We start from the raw sequence: 23,496 nt of genomic DNA, 5'->3' as shown, positions 1-23,496 counted from the left end.
AGGAGATCATGCTCTAGGCCTTCAACCAGAGGAGAGCATGTGCTAGGCATTCAACCAGAGGAGATCATGTTTTAGGCCTTCAACCAGAGGAGATCATGTTCTAGGCCTTTAACCAGAGGAGATCATGCTCTAGGCCTTCAACCATAGGAGATCGTAATCTAGGCCTACAACCATAGGTGGGATTGAATTCTAGGCCTTCAAACAGAGGAAAACATATTCTAGACCTACAACTAGAGGAATCATGTTCTATAACTTGAAAATAGAGGAGATCAAATTTTAAACTTGCAAGAGGGGGAGATCTGGAACAGATCATATTCTTGGCCTAGATGAGATTAAATTCTAGGCCTTCAACTGCAACCAGAGATCATATTCTAGACATACAGCCAAAGCAGATCATATTCTTGACCTAGTACCGGCACTACACCACTGCTAAATGAGCAGCCATCCTCCATGTCCACACTTTGGCTTTTTCCATCATCCACACAGCTGCTATCCCGAAGTCCTGGTCAGCCGCTCTGCCCCTGGTGGGAACATATTCATGCGTCATGTCACCAGGGGCCTAAGAGAACTTCGGTGTAGATGGTGGACCTTTGCTGGCCTTTTTATTAATCGTCTTCTAATGGGAAACGTTCCCATGACTGGTAGACTGTTGTACCTATTGACAAGAAGGATAATTAGGAAGAAGCTGAAAACTACAGGCCAATGAGGTTAACATCTGTAGTAGTAACATTAATAGAATATCTCCTTAAAATAAAATAATTTTCAAAACCCACCACGACCTAAAGCAGCATGACTTTCCTGATGTCAGAATAACCTGGTTACATGTTTTGATATCACATGTTTTGGAACAGGGTGGTGCTGTGGACATAGCCTGAAATAAATCATGAATTCAACAAAAGACTTGATATAGTTCCACACATTGTGTACAGAAAGATTTAGAAGCTTAACCCTTGGGTAGTTCAGTGGCTACGTAGCTCGCTAAAGGATAGATATGAGAGTGTGGTTCTAAATGGGGTTTATAGGGAACAGAGACCAGTCCCGTTTAGTCAAAGCAGTGGAAACTGCAGTTCAACATTGCTATATGCAAAATAATACACTTGAGGGAAAATAATCCTCTGAGAGAGTACCATACCTCGGGTTCAGTGTTGGCAAGAACTACAGAGGAAAAACAAGAGAAAGGAGGTCCTGATCCTTTTCTATAGATCGTCATATCACTAGAGGAGTCTCCAGCAGGAGGAAGGAGGTCCTGATTCCTCTGTATAGATCTTCATATCGCTAGGGGGGTCACCAGCTGGAGGAAGGAGGTCCTGATTCCTCTATATAGATCTTCATATCAATAGAGGGGTCACCAGCACGAGGAAGGAGATCCTGACTCCTCTATATAGATCTTTACATAACTAGAGGGGTCACCAGCAGGAGGAAGGAGGTCCTGATTCCTATATATAGATCGTCATATCAATAGAGGGGTCACCAGCAGGAGGAAGGAGATCCTGATTCCTCTATATAGATCTTCATATCAATAGAGGGGTCACCAGCAGGAGGAAGGAGATCCTGATTCCTCTATATAGATCTTTACATCACTAGGGGGGTCACCAGCAGGAGGAAGGAGGTCCTCATTCCTCTATATAGATCTTTACATCACTAGAGGGGTCACTAGCAGGAGGAAGGAGGTCCTCATTCCTCTATATAGATCTTTACATCAATAGAGGGGTCACCAGCCCGAGGAAGGAGGTCCCGATTCCTCTATATAGATCTTTACATCACTAGGGGGGTCACCAGCAGGAGGAAGGAGGTCCTGATTCCTCTATATAGATCTTTACATCAATAGAGGGGTCACCAGCCTGAGGAAGGAGGTCCCGATTCCTCTATATAGATCTTCATATCACTAAAGGGGTCGTCCGCAGGAGGAAGGAGGTCCTGATTCCTCTATATAGATCTTTATATCGCTAGGGGGGTCACCAGCAGGAGGAAGGAGGTCCTGATTCCTCTATATAGATCTTTATATCGCTAGGGGGGTCACCAGCAGGAGGAAGGAGGTCCTGATTCCTCTATATAGATCTTTATATCGCTAGGGGGGTCACCAGCAGGAGGAAGGAGGTCCTGATTCCTCTATATAGATCTTTATATCGCTAGGGGGGTCACCAGCAGTAGGAAGGAGGTCCTGATTCCTCTATATAGATCCAGAGAGATCAGATTACATACACAGATATGACTTCATTCATCTCTAGCTGGCTTTACACCTAATTTTGGTCCAGAACTCACTGCACAATCCAGATTCCAATTGCCGGAGTATTGGTAGAAGCAGCTGAGGGTGGTGGAGATGAAATTTGACAGGTAATCCCGCCATTGCAGGACATTCCAGTAATGTTTTTTTTTTCTTTTTTCCTCCAGGCTGGCTTTATCCGGGTGGATCATGATTACGTGGTGAAGTCTGCACAGCTGGCGAAGTCGGGGGGCTGCAAACACTTCAATCTGGAATCTTCAAGGGGAGCCAACAAAGGGAGCAGCTTCCTCTACCTCCGGGTGAAGGTCAGCTGACTGCAAATCAACCAATGCTGTTTTATGAAATTTTTAGAGGGTTTATCCCCTTCCCCAAAAAAACTGTTTAGTTTAGATTTACATAAATTCGCTTAGTTAAATTTGTTAAGTTAATTAAAAAAAATTTTCGGAATTCATTTCATTTATTCGAATTTGATTAAAATTTTCAGAATTTGGTCAAATTGAAATCAATTCACCCTAATTCTGAAAACTCAAATCGAATTCGGATCAAATTCCATTCAAATTTATTCTATTCGAAATTAGAATTTCTGAAGATGGTTATATTATTTATATTCTATAATTTATCTATTTTTTATTATACTATTCTTTTTTTCTTTTCTTTTCTATTATATATTATGCGAATTTCGGAAGATGGTTATATTCTTTCTAATCTATTGTTTTTCTTTTCTATTCTATTCTTTTATTTTACTATATTTTATTCAGATTTTGGAAGATGGATATATTCTTTCTATTCTATTGTTTGTTTTATTCTGTTCTAATCTTTTGTATTCTATATCGAATTTATTCTTCTTTATTCTATTTGAAATTCAAATTTTGGAAGATAGTTATATTCTATTTTATTTTCTATTCTTTTCTATTGTTTTTTTTTCTTTTCTTTTCTGTTCCATTTGAATTCATTCAAATTTTGGGAAATGGTCATTTCTCTTTCGTTCATTGAGGGACACAGCTCCTGATCTTCTTAACCATTGGGTTATACTGCCCCCTTCAGGAGTAGGACACTAGGCAGAAAAAAAGTCTGGCTATGCCTATGGGCAGTCCCAGGGGGTATACTCCCTCTCTATACTATAGGTACTTACTTTTTTCTGCCTAGTCAGGAGTAAGGACCTAGTTCCTTGCTGGGATAGAACTTTTTCTCCTGGTTTTTTCCTGTGAGATCTACAATCAACTGCCAGACTGGGGAATGGGCTGGATAATCTAGAATTCAGTGGTCACCCCAGTCTGGCCAGCAAGCACGCAGACCCCAGCTTCGTGCTAGGTCGGCCGCAACATAGCCGCACCGGACCATTGCTGGCCTGCGAGTTAAACGACTGGTTCCTCCTAGCCGACAGCCCCCCCATTTTGATGGTGAGGGGTTTTGGGGTGGACGTGGGTCCCTCCATGGGACGGTCGGTGCCCCGGGTTCCCCCCCATCCTTCCCCTCCACTTATGCTGGGGCTGTGAGGGTGGTCTGGTCCACTATGCTGTCGATGGGGGTGGGGGTGGTGCGCCGCTGGCAACCGGATGATCAGCTGTGGGGGGGGAGGGGGTTGTACCTGGTTGGGGCTCCTGGCAGGGCCCCCCGTTCTGCCTGTGAATTTTCTTGAGGCCTGGGAGCCTCGTGGTGCCGCACAGGGCCGCCATTTTCTTGTAGCCTGTGTGTTTATGCACGGCGGCCATGTTTGTGTAGTCCGGTGGCCATTTTGCAGTGGTTTGCCATTGAAAACAGCGGCGGCCATGACAGTGGAGCCCTCTGTGCGGCAATTTCGGCGGTGGGAACCCCTCCTCATCCCCTGGTGCTGACTCCTCGATCCTTTTGTTTCCTGATTGCCGCTCATGCAATGCATATTCTCCTGGTGGCTGCAGTGCCTGGTTTCTGTAGGGTGGTGAGTCTGGTGGGGTCCTCTCCTTCTCTGCTGAGGATCCCCCTGGTGTCTTTGGAGCACATCTCCCAAACTGATCCCCTCTCTGGGGCTGCGGGGCCCTCCTGGTCCCATCTATCCATCGATGCACTGACGGCGGTCCTGGAGTCCCTTGTGTCCTAGGTGGAGGTGCCTCATCTGTCTCCTCCGATCCTGTATCTGAATTTGCCACCGCGGACATGGGTCACCCTGCTAGTCTGCGACCATACGCCCTGAATCCTCAGATAGTGAGGATGATTCCTCCGCTTCTGCAACCGTGCACGAAAAGGTGCTGGTGGATGCACTGATTGCATCTATGCAGGACACTTAAAGATGGAGGACGCAGCTGTGGCTGTGACAGAGGCGCAGGTTCCCTTTGGCACTCACAAGCCATCCAGAGCGGCAACGGAGTTCCCTTTCCCCTTCAATTTTGACAGAATTGTCACTGAAGAGTGGGGATGACCAAAGCGTCCACTTGGGGTTTCTAAGCGAGTTGCTAGGTGATACCCCTATGAGAAGTCCCTTCTTAAGAAGTGGACTGTTCCACCGGTGGTGGACCCTCAGGTTTCCAGATTACACAAGGCAACCATGAGTCCCCTGCTTTTAAGGACCCAGCTGACGGGAAGGCAGAGGCTGTGGACCGCAATTTGTACACCCTGGCTGGTTCGGCACTGAGGCCGATTTTTCACCATTGCCCTGGTGTGGCAGACTATAACCGAGCGGGCTAAGCTTTTACACCGTGACCTGGAGGGGGAGTAGCTCCCCCCTGCCTTTGCTGAGCTGGTGGACCAGCTGGTCCAGGGGCTTCAGTTTATCTGTGATGCCTCTTTAGATGTGGCTCCCGTAGTGGCTCGGCTCTCTTTCAACAGTGGTTCGGGCGTGTCTTTTGGCTCAAATGCTGATCTGGGGACTAGACTTCTAAAAAGGCCTTGACTGTTCTTTCCTTTCAAGGAGATCGCCTGTTTGGTGCTACCCTGGATGACATCTTTAAAGTTGTTACAGGGGGGGAAGAGTACCTTTCTTCCGCAGGCTACTAAGGGCAAGGACCCTCGTCATAGATGACCCTCCTTCTCGGCTCATAAGAAGTTTTATTCGTCCCTCAGGGTCGACTGACAAGGGATCGAAGCCCTTCGGGGCCTCCTCTGAAGGATTCAAGCGTACTTGGTCTGGCAAGTCAAGTGCAGGCTTCTCCAGACCTGCAGACAAGGCCCCTTCAGCAGGAAGGTGCACCCCCACCCATATCTGGGGCGGGGGGAAAGTCTTTGCTGGTTCCCAGATCCATGGACTCCCCTGGTACAAGAACAAGTGCATCCACAAGGTCATTCGGTCGGACTACAATATTGAGTTTCGTTCTTACCCTCCGGTAAGGTTCTTCCTTCTGACGTACCCAGGAAGGAAGGCAAGGTGGGTCCAATTCTGGACCTCAAGGCGCTGAACTGCTTTGTGTGGGTGCAGAAGTTCAGAATGGAGTCGCACGGTAGTGGCTTCCCTGCATCAGGGCTATTTTCTTGCCTCCTTCGACATCAAGGAGGCTCACCTTTGCATTCCAATATGTGTCGGTCTCCAGCGCTTCCTCTGCTTTGCCATGGGAGAGGAGCATTATCAGTTTCTGGTTTACCTTTTGGTCTCGCCTCTGCTTCTCGGGTCTTCACGAAAGTATTGGCCCCGGTGCCAGCATTGTTATGCCAATGCGGGATTGCGGTACTGGGCTACTTGGACATCCTCCTTCTTCTTTAGTGGAGTCTCCTACTGCTCTGGTGGAACACTGGAAATCACCATACAAGCGAGAGAGTTTGGCTGCATTCTGAACTTTTAGAAGTCTGCTCTGGTTCCCTCCACAAGCTGGACTATCTGGGTCTGACTCTGGATTCAGCCTTAGAATGCTCCTTCCTCTGAACAAACTCCAGAAACTACAGGCTGCAATTAATTTCCTGCTGTCCAGCAGATGGTCATCCCTCTGGACTTGCATGCGGTTGCTGGGCCTGATGGTGTCTACCTTCGAGGTGGTTCCATTTGTACAGTCCCATACATGGTCCCTGCAAGGGAGATTCTGGCCAAATGGGACAAGAACTTGCAGTTGTACTGGCGTGGTGTCAATATCGTCTGATTTACGCCTTCCCTCGTAAGCTTCTGCCAAGACTTCTACACTGGAACGAGGCAGACGGGATTCTGGTCATCTTACTGGCCCTGGACTGGCCTCGCCTCGCCAGGCTTGGTATGCCGATGTGGTGCGGCTGGTCGCCGGCGTTCCTTGGAAGCTTTCTCTCAGGGAGGATCTGCTGTCCCAAGGACCAATCTTCCATCCTTCTTTACAGTCGTGAGTTGGTGTTTCCAAAGCTGTTAAAAGGTAGGGAACCTACTGCTAGGAAGATCCACCGTCGTATGTGGAAGACGTACATTGAGTGGTGTGAGTCTCTTGGGGGTTCATTATAGCTCTTGTTTGGTGGCTCGGATCTTGACCTTCCTTCAACGGGGGGGATGAGCAGAAACTGGCCTTGAGTATTATCTAGGGTCGGGCGTCGGCCTTGTCTTATTTCAACGGCCACTTGACACCTCCAGTGCGGTCTCTGTTGTCACCTTGGGACCTCGATTTGGTGCTCTCAGTCCTCCAGAAGCCTCTTTTTGAGAATCTTCGGGAGATTCCCCTGCTTACGCTGTTCTGGAAGCGAGCCTTTTTGGTGGCTTTTACCTCTGCGCGCAGGGTATCAGAATTGGCGGCGTTATCCTGCCGTTCACCTTACTGGTGGTTCTTTGCCCCTGTTCGTCGTTCCTTCCTCAGGTTATCTCTGATTTTCATTTGAATGAAGACATTGTGTTTCCTTCCCTGTGTCCCAGGCCAACACATCTGAAGGAAATTGCTTTGCATGCCTTGGATGTGGTCCGGGCAATTAGGGTGTACTTGGTAGCTACGGAGTCTTTTAGAAAGTCAGACTCACTATTTGTGCTTATGGATGGGCCTCGGAAAGGGTTGTCTGCTTCCCCTGCGCCCATTTTTAGATGGATCAGACAGACGGTGGTTCAGGTCTATTCCATCAGGGGTCAGGTTCCTCCTTTCCGTGTCAAGGCGCATTCTACTCGGGCGCTCTGGGCCTTCCATCATCAGGCGTCAGTGACGCAGGTTTGCAAGGTGGCAACCTGGTCGTTGGTGCACACTTTCCCAAAGTTCTATAAAGTGAATGTGTTGGCATCTGCGGATGCTTCCTTTGGTCCCAAGGTTTTTCCAGGCCGCTGTAGAGGACCTGGTCCTCTTTGAGGGTGTATTTTAGGTGGGCTCCAGTTGTTTGGTTGAGCTCCTGTTGCCTGGTTGGCTGTTGTTTAGCCTTGGGAATTTTTTTGTTGTTCCCATCCCTCATGTTTAACACTGCTTTGGGACGTCCCAATGGTTAAGAAGATTTGGAGCTGTGTCCGTCAATGAATGGAAGAGAAAATGGGACTTACCATAAAATCCATTTCTCTGATGTTCATTGACGGACACAGCACCCACCCCTCTGTGGAGTTGGATTTCTTCTGACACTGCTTGTAACAAAAGGGAGTACCTCCTAGCAGAGTGAGAGGGTATGCCGAATTTGCTGCCCAGAGGGCTCCACTGTCATGGCCGCCGCTGTTTTCAATGGCAAACCACCGCAAAATGGCCACCGGACTACACAAACATGGCCGCCGTGGGGCTATGTCGCGGCTGACCTAGCGCGGAGCTGAGGTCTGCATGCTTGCTGGCCAGACTGGGGTGACCACTGGATCTAGATTATCCAGCTCATCTCCCAGTTCGGCAGTTGATTGTAGATCTCACAGGAAAAAAACAGGAGAAAAAGTTCTATCCCAGCAAAGAACTAGGTCCTTACTCCTGACTAGGCAGAAAAAAATGGAGTACCTATAGCAGAGAGAGGGAGTATACCCTCTGGGACTACCCATAGGCGTAGCCAGACTTTTATTCTGCCTAGTGTCCTACTTCTGTAGGGGGCAATATAACCCAATGGTTAAGAAGATCCGGAGCTGTGTCCGTCAATGAAAATCCGAGACGGTCGACTGTTGTAAACACAGCTAACCGTTCTTCTCCCTGGAATGAGCACAGAGCGCCTGTGAACCTTCTATATAGGATCACAGGTCTCTATGGTCATTTCACAAGCCCCTCCCCCATACAGTTAGAAAACACCCCATAGGTTCACATTTAACCCCTTAATCACCCACAATCTTAACCCCTTCCCTGCCGGTGTTATTATTACAGTGACAGTGCATATTTTTTAGCACTGATTACTGTAGTAATGTCACTGGACCCCCCAAAAGTGTAAAAAGTGTCAGTTAGGGGTCCGATCTGTCCGCCGCAATGTCGCAGTCCCGCTAAAAATCGTAGATCGCCACCATTACTTGTAAAAAAAAAAACTAAATAAAAAAAATCTTTCCCCTAGTTTGTAGACGTGATAACCTTTGCGCAAACCAATCAATATACGCTTATTGGGATTTATTTATTTTTTTTTTTTACCAAAAATATAAATAAAAAATAATAAAATAAAAATAAAATATATAAATTATAAATATAAATAAATATAAAATAAAAAAAATATAAATTTTTTTAACCAAAAAAAAAAAAAAAAAATATGTAGCAGAAAACAAATTGACCTAAAATGATTTAAAAACAATTTGATATAATTTTATAAAAAAAATATAATTTTTTTTTTTTTTTTTATTGGGAATGTTATATAGTAGAATGTGAAAATATTGTTTTTTTTTTTTTTTTTTTGCCTTTTTTCGCCCTTTTTTTTGTTTATAGCTCAATAAATAAAAATCGCAAATACCACCAAAAGAAAGCTCTATTTGTGGGGAATAAAAAGACATCAATTTGGGTACAGCGTCGCACGACCGCGCAATTGTCAGTTAAAATGACGCAGTGCCGAATCTCAAAATATGGCCTGGTCATTAAGGGGGAAAATCTTTCTGGTCCAGAAGTGTTAACTTTATTGCTAGGAGGCTGACAAACCCACAAGTGACCGGCGCTCTCTATGGGAGGTATCGGGGGTCTCCTAGACCCCGAATGTCTCCATTCCACCCCCCCCATTAGGATGAAAACTGCACTCAATGGGTTGTTTTCCTGATCTGGTCTCTAGGATCTGACAGATGTGAACACTGGAATGCTCAGAGGGGAACTTCCGAGGTTCATTGATCACATCCTGAAAGGACAATGGATGTCCGGGGGGGCTCGCGGGGGGCACAGGGAAGGAGGCGGGGATATTAATGATTAGAATTGATACCATTCATATATTTATTTTCCTGTTATCAGGGAGAAGTTGAAGCGGAAATAGAAGAAATGGGATTTGATCGATACACCATCTTCAGACCAGCGTGAGTATGAATCTCTCACATTGACAGTTGCTGGGAGTCACTGCTGGGAGGGGGGAGCTGCGGAGCTGCTGCGAGAGGGAAGCTGTGGAGTCACTGCTGGGAGGGGGGAGCTGAGCTGCTGCTTCACTGCTGGGAAGGGGGGAGCTGAGCTGCTGAATCACTGCTGGGTGGGAGGAGCTGAGCTGCCAAGTCACTGGTGGGAGGGGGGAGCTGAGCTGCCGAGTCACTGCTGGGAGGGGGGAGCTGAGCTGCCAAGTCACTGCTGGGAGGGGGGAGCTGAGCTGCCGAGTCACTGCTGGGAGGGGGGAGCTGAGTTGCCGAGTCACTGCTGGGAGGGGGGAGCTGAGCTGCCGAGTCACTGCTGTGAAGGAGGAGCTGAACTGCCCAGTCACTGCTGTGAAGGAGGAGCTGAACTGCCCAGTCACTGCTGGGAAGGAGGAGCTGAGCTGCCGAGTCACTGCTGGGAAGGAGGAGCTGAGCTGCCGAGTCACTGCTGGGAGGGGGGAGCTGAGCTGCCGAGTCACTGCTGGGAGGGGAAGCTGAGCTGCCGAGTCACTTCTGGGAGGGGGAAGCTGAGCTGCCGAGTCACTTCTGGGAGGGGGAAGCTGAGCTGCCGAGTCACTTCTGGGAGGGGGAAGCTGAGCTGCCGAGTCACTGCTGGGAGGGGGAAGCTGAGCTGCTGAGTCACTGCTGGGAGGGGGAACTAAGCTGCCTAGTCACTGCTGGGAGCTGAGCTGTTTAGTCACTGCTGGGAGGGGGAGCTGAGCTGCTGAGACACTTTTGACAGAAAGCAAGGGGGTGCTTAGCTGCTGAGCCACTGCTGAGAGAGGGAAATTGAGATGTTCTGTCATTGCTGGGAGGGGAGAGCTGAGCTAATTAAACACTTTGGATAATAAGCAAGGGGGGAGCTGAGCACCTGAGTCACTGCTGAGGGGGAGAAGCTGAGCTGAGCACCTGAGTCACTGCTAAGGGGGAGAAGCCGGGCGGCTGAGTCACTGCTGGGAGGGGGGAGCTGAGCTGCTGAGACATTTTGGAGAAGAAGCAAAGAGGGAGCTGAGCTGCTGAGTCACCTAGGAGAGGAAAACTGAGCTGTTCTGTCACTGCTGAGAGGAGGAGCTGAACTGCTGTGGGGGGAGCTGAGCTTCTGAGTCAGCGCTGGGTTGAGGGAGTGGAGTAGCTAGATCATTACTTGGAGGGGGGAGCTGAGATAGAACATTTCTATTGGGAAGAGGGAGCTGCTGATTTACTGCTGGGAGATTTAAACTAAGCTGTTCTGTCACTTCTGGAAGGGGGGGCTTAGCTGCTGGGTCACTGCTGAGAGAGGGAAACTGAGATGTTTTGTCATTGCTGGTAGGGGGGAGCTGAGCTGCTGGGTCACTGCCGAGGGGGGAAGCTGAGCTGCTGAGACACTTTGGACAGAAAGCAAGGGGGTGCTTAGCTGCTGAGTCACTGCTGAGAGAGGGAAACTGAGATGCTCTGTCATTGCTGGGAAGGGGAGCTGAGCTACTGATACACTTTGGATAATAAGCAAGGGGGAGCTGAGCACCTGAGACAACACTGAGGGGGAGGAGCTGAGCTAAACACCTGAAGCACTGCTGAGGGGGAGGAGCTTGGCTGCTGAGTCACTGCTGGGAGGGATGAGCTGAGCTGCTGAGACATTTTGAAGAAGAAGCAAAGAGGGAGCTGAGCTGCTGAGTCACTGCTGGGAAAATGGAAAGTGAGCTGTTCTGTCATTGCTGGTAAGAGGGAGCTGAGCTGTTGAGACACTTTGGAGGGGAAGCAAAAGGGAGCTTAGCTGCTGAGTCAGAGCTGGGAGAAGGGAACTGAGCTGCAGCATTTCTATTTGGAAGAGGGAGCTGCTGAATCACTGCTGGGAGGGGGATCTGAGCTGCTGAGCTTCACTTTGAGAACGCAGCCTACCTTTAACCCAGCTTCCTCCTGCTCTTTGTACAGCGTACTCCTTTGTGACCGACAAGAGTCACGCCCAACCGAGTGGTTCGCAAGGAAGATGTTGGCCCCCATCTCCTACATGTTTCCTACCGCCTACTCCGTGCCCATCACCACCCTGGTGAAAGCCATGCTGAATAATGCCGTCATCCCGAGCGAGAAGAAAGTGGAGCTGCTGGAAAACAAAGCCATTCACAAACTGGGGGAACTGGGAGAACTGGGAAAAGATAAGTGCTAAAGGTCACGAGCGAGGGATTGTGGGTAGATCCACTCCCATCAACCACACTGAGGCATCATGGGTACTTGACTTGAGTGTGACACTGAGGAATAACGGGGCAAACCTTGCCATCGCTGCACCAAGGGATTATGGGTACACGCGCTATGAAGCTTAGCTGAGGGGTGATGGGTACAAGTCTAGTCAGGGTGACATTTTTGGGATTATGGCTACACAAGGCCTCGTGGTGCTCTAGGGTTGACACCCTTTTATACAGGCTCCGCCCCTTGTGCCGTGCGCATGCTCTTATGTTGGTAAGCACCATAGATAGAATGTATTACTAGGCAGCTTGCTTCTTTTATATTGCACTCACTTTAAGGACAAGAGAAAAGAGATGGCTTCATGATTTGAACTGCAGTGAGTCTTCTGACTCCTCTACATTACCTCTTCACAGTCTTCCTTCTGCTTTCATTTGCCTAGAGGTGAAAAACTAAAGAAAAAATTATTATTGTTTGTAAATGTTGAGGCTTTGGTGCTACCCAGGGCCACACCCATGCTGCAGTGATGGCCGGGGGGGGGGCCTGTCTGTGGTGCTGAGGATCGTTTTTTTAAAGGAGACGCGCACTCTAAAACAAGAAGCATTTATTGTTTTTGCCCCCTGACTTACCTAAACCCCCCTTTCTGTGGATGCATACTTACTTTGATCCAACGGTTTGTTTACATTGATCGCCACAAGTCTCCACCCCTACGCGTTACGTCCTCAAAGACTTCTATGGGACTGTTTTCTGATCGTCTTTGACCTTGGGATGCAGCCCTAGAGAAATCTACAGGGCACTTTCTGGGCATTTGCAGGTGTGGTCAAGACAGCGAAGACTGACGGATGTAAATGTGCACCTGTGAAGGGGGAGGGGAGTTAGGTTGGGTCAGGAGAACGGAGCAAAAAAGGAAAAATTCAAATTATTTTAAAGTGTATATATCCTTTAAAAGTGCTTCAAACACATTTTGCTTTATTGCTGAGGTACAAGGGATAATGGTGTGGCTCCACCCCCAAAGAGTGAGAAATCGCATAAAACAAAGTTGCCCATTGATACTTTGACAGGAGTTGCACCAAACAACAATAAATCCATAACTTCTAACAAAAAAAAGTAACCTTTTTATGGAGATACATGATAAAAAGTCCTATAAATATTACATACAATACATAAAAAAGTCATACATGGTTGTGACATAAAATTCAGAGAACATTCAATTGGAGTCTCAAAACTCAACGCGTTTCGTAAAACAACGTTTAATTCATCAGGAGGCAGATATATAGGATATCCGTCGAAAGACCAGGCCAACTTATACACTAAATGGCCTGATCCTTCTTCAGATATTCTTAATGTCTGCCTCCTGATAAAGTGAACTTTGTTTGACGAAACGCATTGAGTGTTGAGACTCCAATTGAATGGTCTCTGAATTTTATATGTCACAACATATCATATATAAGATATCCGTCGAAAGACCAGGCCAACAAATACGCAAAATGGCCTGATCCTTCTTCAGATATTCTCTATAATATGTCTGCCTCCTGATAAAGTGAACGTTTGACGAAACGCGTCGAGTTTTAAGACTCCAATTGAATGTTATCCTATATATATGTTGTGACATATAAAATTCAGAGAACATTCAATTGGAGTCTTAAAACTCAACGCGTTTCGTCAAACAACGTTCACTTTATCAGCAGGCAGACATATAAAGAATATCTGAAGAAGGATCAGGCCATTTGATGTATTATTTGGCCTGGTCTTTCGACAGATATCCTATATATATGTTGTGACATATAAAATTCAGAGATCTGTCGAAAGACCAGGCCAACTAATACACCAAATGGCCTGATCCTTCTTCAGATATTCTTTATAATATGTCTGCCTGCTGATAAAGTGAACGTTGTTTGACGAAACGCGTCGAGTTTTTTAAGACTCCAATTGAATGTTCTCTGATGTTTATATGTCACAACCACATATGGCTTTTTTTTATTGTATTGTATGTAATTTTTATGAGACTTTTTATCATGCATCTCAATGAAAGGTTACATTTATTTTAGAAATTGTTAAATTAATATTGCTGGGCGCAACTCCTGTTAAAATCCCCTACTTTGTTTTATGAGATTGCTTTATTGCTGATTTACAGATCTCTGCCCCAGATCATTTATACCAAATATAACACTGAAGGGAAATGCCACCGGGTGTCAGCTGAGCAGGGCTGAGACCATTTCATACAAGAGACAGCTGAGCAGGGCTGACACCATTTCTTCCAACTTCAGTCTAGAGAAGGCAGAGTGTTGTCAGCCATAACGGGAATTGAAGAGCTGCGTGCATTCCTGGCAGATAAACAGGTATTCCTTTCTATCTGCAGGGACTAAAGGGATAAACATGCAGGTATTGCAGAGCTGCATTGTATTTGACTTGACGTGCTTTAACATATAACTAAGGGGGAGTGTAGAGGGATTAGAACACCTGTCAGGTTTGTGTCCCCATTAGAGAGATTCACCCTCTGTTTCGTGGTGTCCCTTATCACTGAGAGTGAAAAAAAAAAAAATTGCAAATTTAGGGTTGTCACCAGAACAGGAATAGAGGGGAAATCTTCCAATGGAGACACTAGTTCTGGTGATTCCTCACTTTGGAGGGATTTCTTCTCACTTCCTGTTGTGGCTCGGGGACAGGAAGTGAAGGGAAATTTCCCCAAATGGGAAATAGATGGAAAAAATAAAGCAGCCCTGGGTTATAACTCCTCCTTTCTCCATCCAAAACTAAAACGGTTCTATTGCAAAGGACGAACGATTAAAATCTAAAACTAAGAAAATGGTTGTAGTTTATGCAGCCAACCTTCCTTACCCACCGGACGTCTATGTGCCTTTTCTTTTATTTTAATATATTGACTTTTTGGTTGAAGGGATTTTTGGAGGAATAATTTTATTGTTAGAATATTTGATTGTATAATAAATATGGAATGTTTTTTTTTTAATTTTTTATTCTTGATTTTTATGGTTTAAAGGGATTGGAAGAAAAAACAAATTTATTGTCTGAATATTTGAATAAATTATATCTGGAATTTATAATGTGAAAATAAAATAAACGGCTAAAATCCTTCAGTCTTGGTGTCATTTATTGAGCAAAAAGCGCCTTCTGCGCATGCACACTGATATGATCAAATATATAAGCTCCGGTTACTGTATTTATTAAATTTTATTTTTATTAAATTATTACATTTATTTTATTTAATGATAAAACATTCGTTGGACGAATGTCCGAAAGATTCCTTCAAGCTGAACTAAATGTCACTGTATGCTTTTTAATAGATTAACCACTTTACCACCGGAGGATTTTGCTGTCTTACGCCTGGGCCACTTTTTGTGATTCGGCACTGTGTGACTTTAACTGACAATTGCGCAGTCGTGCAACGCCGTACCCAAACATAATTTAAGTCCTTTTTTTCCCACAAACAGAGCTTTCTTTTGGTGGTATTTGATCACCTGTGCGATTTTTACTTTTTGCGCTATAAACAGAAAAAGAGCGTTTATTTTGAAAAAATAACAATATTTTTAACATTTTTTTTTTATATGAAATTCCCCCCCCCCCCCCCCCAAAAAAAATTTAAAAATCTAAATTTTTTTACATTTTTGGCCAATTTGTTTTCTGCTACCTATGTTTGGTAAAAAAAATCACAATAAGCTTATTTTGATTGGACACCACTGATAGAGAGGGATATGCATTGTTCATATTTCATGTCTGAGGTTTACAACCACTTTGACTCCTGTATCACCAGCTCCATCTAGGGGCCAAATTGTGGTATATTTTCTCATTGAGACATTTCAGAAAACAATACTGCATTTTGGCCACTAGTTGGAGCTGATGATACAGGAGTTAATTTTCTGGAATACACACTGTGATATCGTTTTCAGTTTATATAAATGCTTTATAAAATGTGTGTATATATAATGTGTGAGTGTGTGTGTGTATATATAGATCAGGTGCTGAACGCCAGCAGAGGCTCCTCCTATAGGAATTTTCTTCGCAGTCTTTTCTTTTTTCATTTATTAAAGCGGAGTTCCAGCCATTTACTCACCTGTCCAACGGTCCAGCGATGCGGCCGCCGGAAGCCTCGATCCTCTCCCTCGGCGCCGGCATCACTGCTGTGGGCACCCGGCTGTTACAGTTTGCGGCTTCACAGCTGGGTACCCACTGCGCATGCGCGAGTTGCGCTGCGCGCCGTGATTGGCCGGCAATCTTCTGGGACCTCTGACGTGTCCCAGAAGATTGCAGGGAGGGAGGGGGAGAGGAGAACTTCCGCTCAGGGCGCCGCGGCGCTCCGAGCGGAAGTGGGAGCGGGTACCTGTCAAAACTAGGTACCCGCTCCCCCCCCAAAAAAATGACATGGCATGTCGGGGGGTCAGGACTCCCTAAAGCGGAAGTTCCACTTTTGGGTGGAACTCCGCTTTAAGTGAAGCTTTTAGTTTCACCTGAATGATTAAACAAAAGGTCTTTATTTAACCCTTTTGCTGCCAGAGCAGTTGTTTGTGGTGTTTTTTTTTTGCACACGTTTAGAAAAAAAAATTTCGGCCTGAAGATTCATGAAAACCCCCAATGATTATACATTTTCTAGAAGCAGAGACCCTGGAGAATAAAATATGGGTAGTTCCAAATTTTTCTATTGCACAATGTTAGTGTGTAACGGTTTATCAAGCGCACATTTGCAGTTTAAAAATACACAAAAGTCAATTTTAGGGAACGCAAACACAACCTATCCCCCAATTTGTCAGGTAAAATACAAAAGAGGAGGTTTTGCACTCAGTAAATGGATACCAAACATGTCAAGCTGTAAAGTTTGGTGCAAACTTGTGAAATGACAATGCACATTGGTACCCTGAATTTTCCAGACACAACGCTCTGCAGCTAGGGTCGCCACCTCATCCCTTTAAACCAGGACACAAACCATCGCTGACCGTGGAAACTTCACACTGACCTCATGCAACTTGGATTCTGTGCCTCTCCACACCTCCTCCAGACTCTGGTACCTTGACTTCCAAATGAAATGCAACATTTTCCACAGTCAGTGATGATTTGGGGAGCCGTATCATCTGCTGGTGTTGGCCCACTGTGTTTTATCAGGTCCAAAGTCAGCGCAGCCCTCTAGCAGGAAATTCTAGAGCAGGGGGTCTTCAAACTATGGCCCTCCAGGTGTTCAGGAACTACAATTCCCATCATGCCTAGTCATGTCTGGGCATGTCAGAGTTTTACAATGCCTCATGGGATGTGTAGTTCACTTGAGGGCCACAGTTTGAGGATACCTGTTCTAGAGCACTTCATGCTTCCCTCTGCTGACCAGCTTTATGGAGATGCTGATTTCATTTTCCAGCAGGACTTGGCACCGCCCACACTGCCAAACCTACCAATACCTGGTCACATAATCATGGGATCACTGTTCTTGATTGGCCAGCAAACTTGCCTGACCTAAACCCCATTGAGGATCTGTGGGGTATTGTCAAGAGGAGGATGAGAGACACCAGACCCAACAATGCAGATGAGCTGAAGGCCGCTATCAAAGCAACCTGAGCTTCCATAACACCTCAGCAGTGCCACAGGCTGATCGCCTCCATGCCACGCCGCATTGATGCAGTAATTCATGCAAAAGGAGCCCCAACCAAGTATTGAGTGCATTCTATACTGTACATGGACAGACTTTTCACTAAGACAACATTTCTGTATTAATTAATTAAATAATTAATAATAATCTGTATTATTAACCGCTTGCCGACCGCCGCACGACTATTTACTGCGGCGGTCAGCCCCTCACAGGCAGAGCGACGTAGTACTACGTCGCTAGCCTGTGAGGGTCTAGGGAGCGAGCGCGTGCTCCCGCGTGGTCACGGACCACCCCGCGCGTGTGACCGGCGGACCCGATGTCTGCCGGTCACTCGGCGATCGTCGGTGCAGAGGGAGAAAGGCAGGCGGCTGATGTAAACAAAGCCGCCTGTCATTCTCCCCTGTGTAGGAATGGTGATCATACGGTTCTACTATGTAGGACCGTTAATCACTGTTCATACACCTCAAGCCACAGCCAATCACAGTAAGAAGCACGCCCCTAGGGACACACATAACCCCTCCTTCTCAAAAAAAGTTAACCCCTTCACTGCCAGTGTAATTTTACAGTACCAGTGCATATGTATAGCACTGATTACTGTAGAAATGTCACTGGTAACCCCAAAAATGTCAGTCAAGGGTCCGATCTGTTCGCTGCAATGTCGCAGTACCGCAAAAAAAAATTGCGTTAAAAAAAACAAACAACAAAAATGACAAAAATCTTTCCCTTAGTTAGTAAACGCGATAACTTTTGCACAAACCAATCAAAATACGCTTTTTGCTATTTTTTTTACCAAACATATGTAGCATAAAACAAATTGGCCGAAAATGTTAAAAAATTTAGATTTTTGCATTTTTTTGGGGGGGGAATTTCATATAAAAAAATGTGAAAAATATTGTTATTTTTGCAAAATTGACGCTCTTTTTTTGTTTATAGCGCATGATCAAAAAATCGCACAGGTGATCAAATACCACCAAAAGAAAGCTCTGTTTGTGGGAAAAAAAGGGCGTCAAATTCGTTTAGGTACAGCGTCGCACGACCGCGCAATTGTCCGTTAAAGTCACACAGTGGCGAATCGCAAAATATGCCCTGATCAGGAAGGGGGTAAAATCTTCCGGGGCTTAAGTGGTTAATTATTAATAATCCTTTTTTTTTTCTTTTTTTTTATTGGTCTTCTGAAATATTCAAATTTTCTGAGATACTGAATTTTGGGGTGTCACTCAAAATTAAAAAAAGAAATGCTTGAAATCTATCCATCTGTGTGTAACGCATCTATATAAAATATATGATTTTCACTTTTTGAATCGAATTTCTGAAATAAATGAACTTTTTTATGATATTCTTATTTTATGAGAGGCTCCTGTACTGGAGGTTCTCTTCCAGCACTCACATCCAGAACTGCATACACCGTCATGGACCAGCAGGTGGCGCTCGCTGAGCACTGAATTGCCTTGTATGGAGTAGACGGAGTCACGTGTCCTGCAGAGGATCCCGCCCGTCACATTGTATCTCTTTGATTTCCGATGGAACGCTGGCCAGAAAGTCTCCATGGCAACAAGTGAAGCGTTCTCTCCCCGCCCATATAGGCGTGTTCTCGGCGCTCACAGGCCGGATGCTGGTGGGCGGGGCTGCTAGCTGTCACCGGGAAGATGGCGCAGCGCAGAGAGACACGTGAGTGATGCGGGGTTTATGCTGGGGATTGTAGTTCCTCTGTGTCCGGGGGGTCAGACTGATCCCTGTACAATGGAGATGAGTGGATCTAGTGGAGATTCTCTCTGCAATGACTGTCCAATCAGGTGCAAGGAGGAGAAAATAAAGCAAACATCTGATTGGATGATGGAAGTCGGCGGAGAACGCCTGAGCATAGCAGAAATGCGCCTCTTTTTTGGCGTGTTTTGCGCCTGGGGCAGTCCAATCGCTTGAATTGGTCGCTCTGCACGTGACAAACGCCCCAAAGAAGCGCCAGAACCCTTCGGACGCGGAGCGTTGGGCTGTTTTTTTCCGCATGCGTTGTTTTGGTGCTCAAAAAAAGTGCAGCAAAACGCAACGTCTTCCGCTTGTGCTTTGGGGGCGCCAATAACAATGAATGGCTCTGCGAGCGCGACCCGCGATTACAGCGTGTGTCAAAATGCGCATATTTCATGCGTTTAGGAAAGGTGCAGGTGGGAATGCAGCCCAAGCCGGGACTTCCCTGCACCGTGATCTGTGCGCCCCCATACGTGTAATGAGATCACCCCCCCAGGAGGGTTTCAATAGAGCCATACTAAACACATGCCCCCCCCCGCTCGGACCAATTTTCAGCGCTGTCGCACTTTGAATGACAGTTACGCAGTCATGCAACACTGTACCCATGTGCCATTTTTTTTTTTTTTTCTTTCAAAACATTTTATTAGGTGTTGATAAGCACATGAAACATAATGACAATTGGGATACAAAGGTCACAGAGTGCAAGATATGCTTAATACCAATCGAAATGTAACAGAACCATAAGAGGTAACAAGATGAATACAATAGAACCTTGAGCTTTATACATATAGGGGGTTGACGCTTGTAGGAAAGACCCAGTGCAACCAAGTAGAGGGTTAATGCCATTTGCCATGTGCCATTTTTATCATTTTGTTCACACAAATAGAGCTTTCTTTGGTGGTATTTCATCACTGCTGGGTTTTTTTATTTTTTGCTAAACAAATGAAAAAATATCAAAACATTTTGAAAAAAACTACTTTTTTCTTAATTTTTGTTAAAATTATTTGCAAACAGGTAATTTTTCTCCTGCACTGATGGGCGCTGATAGGCTGCATTGATGGGCACTCATAGGCAGCACAGATTGGCGCAGCATTAATGAGGCAGTACTGATGTGCTAAGCTGCTGGGCTGCACTGATGGGCACAGCACTGATGAGACGGCACTGTTGGGCTGTACGGATAGGCCCCTTTCACAAAGGCTTTTCGATCAGGCCTGCCTGTCAGTTTTTTCAGGGGGATCTGATCGGATCCTCCATGCATCCCTATAGAGCAGCGGATGTCAGTGGTGACATATCTGGTGACACCCGCCGCTATCCAATCCGATCCTGTCTGTGAAACCCTATTTTCCATCTGTCTGGAGGATCGGATGAAAACGGGCAGGCGGTCCATTTTCATCCGATCTCCCATAGAGGAGAGCAGAGATCTGACAGCTCCGTCTCTGCAAAGTAAGCGGAGAGGGAGCTGTCATCCACCTGCTCAGCGGGGATCGGCGGATCGATCCCCGCTGAGCAAAACAGCGTTTGGGAGGAAAGTCCGTGTGAAAGGACCCATAATCAGGAAACTGATGATCAGCACCCTGATTATCAGTGCAGATGTCCTCTTTCACATTAGCCAGTTACAGGTTCTCTCCTGTTCTCTCACCGTTGGCGTGAGGAAAGGAATGCCAATAACTGGCAAGTGTGTTTAAATCCTGATCAGCTGTTATTGGATACAACCTATCACATGGTAAAGAGCTGCTGTGATTGGCTCTTTACCCAGAGCTGGATCTATCACAGGTACATAAATTTTGCTAGCATACCGTGGATCTTGCAAAGCAGTCCAAAGAAACTTTTCATTGCAGAAAGGATCACATCAGAAACAGTGCAACGTTTTGGAGTCACGCAGGACCCCTTCGTCAGGCAGGTGATCATCAAATGCCTGATGAAGGGGTCCTGCATGACTTCAAAACGTTGCACTGTTTATGATGTGATCCTTTCTGCAATGAAGTTTCTTTGGACTGCTTTGCAAGATCCACGGTATGCTGGCGAATATGTATGAACTCCTGAACAGACTGGGGTGCAACCTGGCGTCAATGAATGGACCAAAACAAATGTCCCAGAGGTTTTCTATTGGATTTAAGTCAGGCGAGCGTGGGAGTCATTCAATGGCATCAATTCCTTCATTCTCCAGGAACTGGCTGCATACTCTCACCACATGAGGCCGGGCATTGTCCTGCACCAGGAGGAACCCAGGACCCACTGCACCAGCGTAGGGTCTGACAATGGGTCCAAGGATTTCATCCCAATACCTATTGGCAGTCAGGGTGCCATTGTCTATCCTGTAGAGGTCTGTGCGTCCCTCCATGGATTTGCCTCCCCAGACCATCACTGACCACCCACCAAACTGGTCATGCTGAACGATGTTACAGGCAGCATAACGTTCTCCACGGCTTCTCCAGACTCTTTCACGTCTGTCACATGTGCTCAGGGTGAAGCTGCTCTCATCTGTGAAAAGCACAGGGTGCCAGTGGTGGATCTCCCAATTCTGGTGTTTAATGGCAAATGCCAATCGAGCTCCACGGTGCCGGGCAGCGAGCACAGGGCCCACTAGAGAACTTTGGGCCCTCAGGCCACCATCATGAAGTCTGTTTCTGATTGTTTAGTCAGAGACATTCACACCAGTGGTCTGCTGGAGGTCATTTTGTAGGGCTCTTGCTGTGCTCATCCTGATCCTCCTTGCACAAAGGAGCAGATGCCGGTCCTGCTGATGGGTTAAGGACCTTCTACAGCCCTGTCCAGCTCTCCTAGAGTAACTGCCTGTCTCCTGGAATCTCCTCCATGCTCCTGAGACTGTGCTGGGAGACACAGTTAACCTTCTGGCAATGGCATGATTGATGTGCCATCCTGGAGGAGTTGGACTGCCTGTGCAACCTCTATAGGGTCCAGGTATTGCCTCATGCTACCAGTAGTGACCCCAGCCAAATGCAAAACGAGTGACAGTCAGAAAAGATGAGTAGGGAAAAAAATGTCAGTGGCCTCCATCTGTAAAACCATTTTGTTTTGGGGGTTATCTCATTGTTGCCCATCTAGTGCACCTGTTATTAATTTCATTAACACCGAAGCAGCTTAAACTGATTAACAACCCCCTCTGCTATTTAACTGACCAGATCAATATCACAGGAGTTTAATTGACTTGATGCTACACTCTAATTAAAAAGTGTTCCTTTAATTTTTTTTTAGCAGTGTATTTTAATTATAAAAAAAAAAATCAAAGTACCTTTTTCCTAATCGATATACGGCTGTCACATGACCCCGCTCTCTCCTAGCCTGTCTGCAGGGAAACAGTAGCAGGAGGAGCTTCTAGTCCTCTGTTTCTGGTCACATGTTCAAAAACTAAAAAAAGCAACCTTTGGAATACAGAGTAAAATAAATAATATTTATAAACTGTTTTGTCATACAAATATATATTTGAATCAAATCCCTTTTTTTTTTTTTTTTTTTTGTTAACCATTACATACTGTGGGCAGATTTCTGCCAGTCACAGGCTGTGTCACGCCCCTCCAGCCTATGGTTTGGAATAAGAGTGGGGTAAAGCCTCCATCAATCTACATGTAATATTGTGTTTAGCTGGTTAGCAGGCATGGAGTAGGAGGAGGGAGGGAGAGGGCTGTCATTTACCATTGTGTGTACGACCGCATGTGTGATAGTCACATGAGCTGCTCAGATGTTATATGGAGGAAGTGCTCAGCGCAGCAAATCACTGAGAACTGAGCATGTGCAGAGCTGCCAACACTGCTCTGCAAAATCCCCAACTGCAGTGCGGACATGGACAGGAGGGGGAGATAGAGAGCAGCAGGATCAACCAGGTTTTTTGCAGAATACAGAAAATGAATCCCATAGTGACTGAGTGAGTAATACAACATTTATTCATCAATTTTTATGATGTGGGTTTAGTGACACTTTAACTGAACCACTTTTTTTTTTTTTTTTCAATACAGATTACATTTAACTGGCAATCCACTGGCATGTGACTTTAAGCTGTAGGTGGAGAATGGAGGAACAGCCCTCCCTTTTTTTTTTTTTTTTTTTACTTTGAGACACCCCCCCCCCCCCCCCTCATAGTCCCAGCTCTGTTCCCACTTCTATAACAGAAATGTGGGAGATCGAAGCCCCTCCTCATAGTCTGGAGAGGAAAACGGAGCCCCTCCTCCAAGATTGGACTTAAAGGACTTGTAAAGGCAGAAGGCGCATTCTATGCATTAAGATAAAAATGCCTTCTGTGTGTAGCAGCCCCCCCCCCAATACTTACCTGAGCCCCATCTCTGTCCAGCAATGTCCACGAGTCCCTTGGCCACCCGGGACTCTCCCTCCTGATTGGCTGAGATACAGCCGTGGCACCATTGACTCCCGCGACTCTCAATCAAAGTCAGTTAGCCAATCAGGAGAGAGAAAGGGGTCAGGCCGAATTTTAGGTCCTTAGTCTGAGTGGACACACGTGTG

The 23,496-nt window shown here is 46.1% G+C and overlaps 2 protein-coding genes across 2 annotated transcripts in view; both read left to right on the top strand.

Annotated features, from left to right (window-relative positions):
• HTATIP2 (HIV-1 Tat interactive protein 2) overlaps positions 1 to 11,676 on the top strand; it is a gene marked incomplete at both ends in the record, with an annotated part of 39,516 nt that extends 27,840 nt beyond the window's left edge. The window contains 3 exons of the mRNA XM_082270302.1: positions 2,392 to 2,529; positions 9,430 to 9,491; positions 11,445 to 11,676. Of these exons, the coding sequence (XP_082126428.1) occupies positions 2,392 to 2,529; positions 9,430 to 9,491; positions 11,445 to 11,676 (432 nt within the window). The remainder of the gene's footprint in view (positions 1 to 2,391; positions 2,530 to 9,429; positions 9,492 to 11,444) is intronic.
• Positions 11,677 to 18,896: 7,220 nt separating this feature from the next.
• PRMT3 (protein arginine methyltransferase 3) overlaps positions 18,897 to 23,496 on the top strand; it is a 259,529-nt gene continuing 254,929 nt past the window's right edge. Inside the window, exon 1 of the mRNA XM_082270530.1 lies at positions 18,897 to 18,945. Coding sequence (XP_082126656.1) covers positions 18,924 to 18,945 — 22 coding nt within the window. The 5' untranslated portion in view covers positions 18,897 to 18,923. The remainder of the gene's footprint in view (positions 18,946 to 23,496) is intronic.

Source organism: Pelophylax lessonae (genome assembly GCF_965119305.1).
Source record: "Pelophylax lessonae genome assembly, chromosome: 10".
Classification (NCBI taxonomy): Eukaryota; Metazoa; Chordata; class Amphibia; order Anura; family Ranidae; genus Pelophylax; species Pelophylax lessonae.
This window is presented reverse-complemented; position numbering and strand designations above follow the sequence as displayed.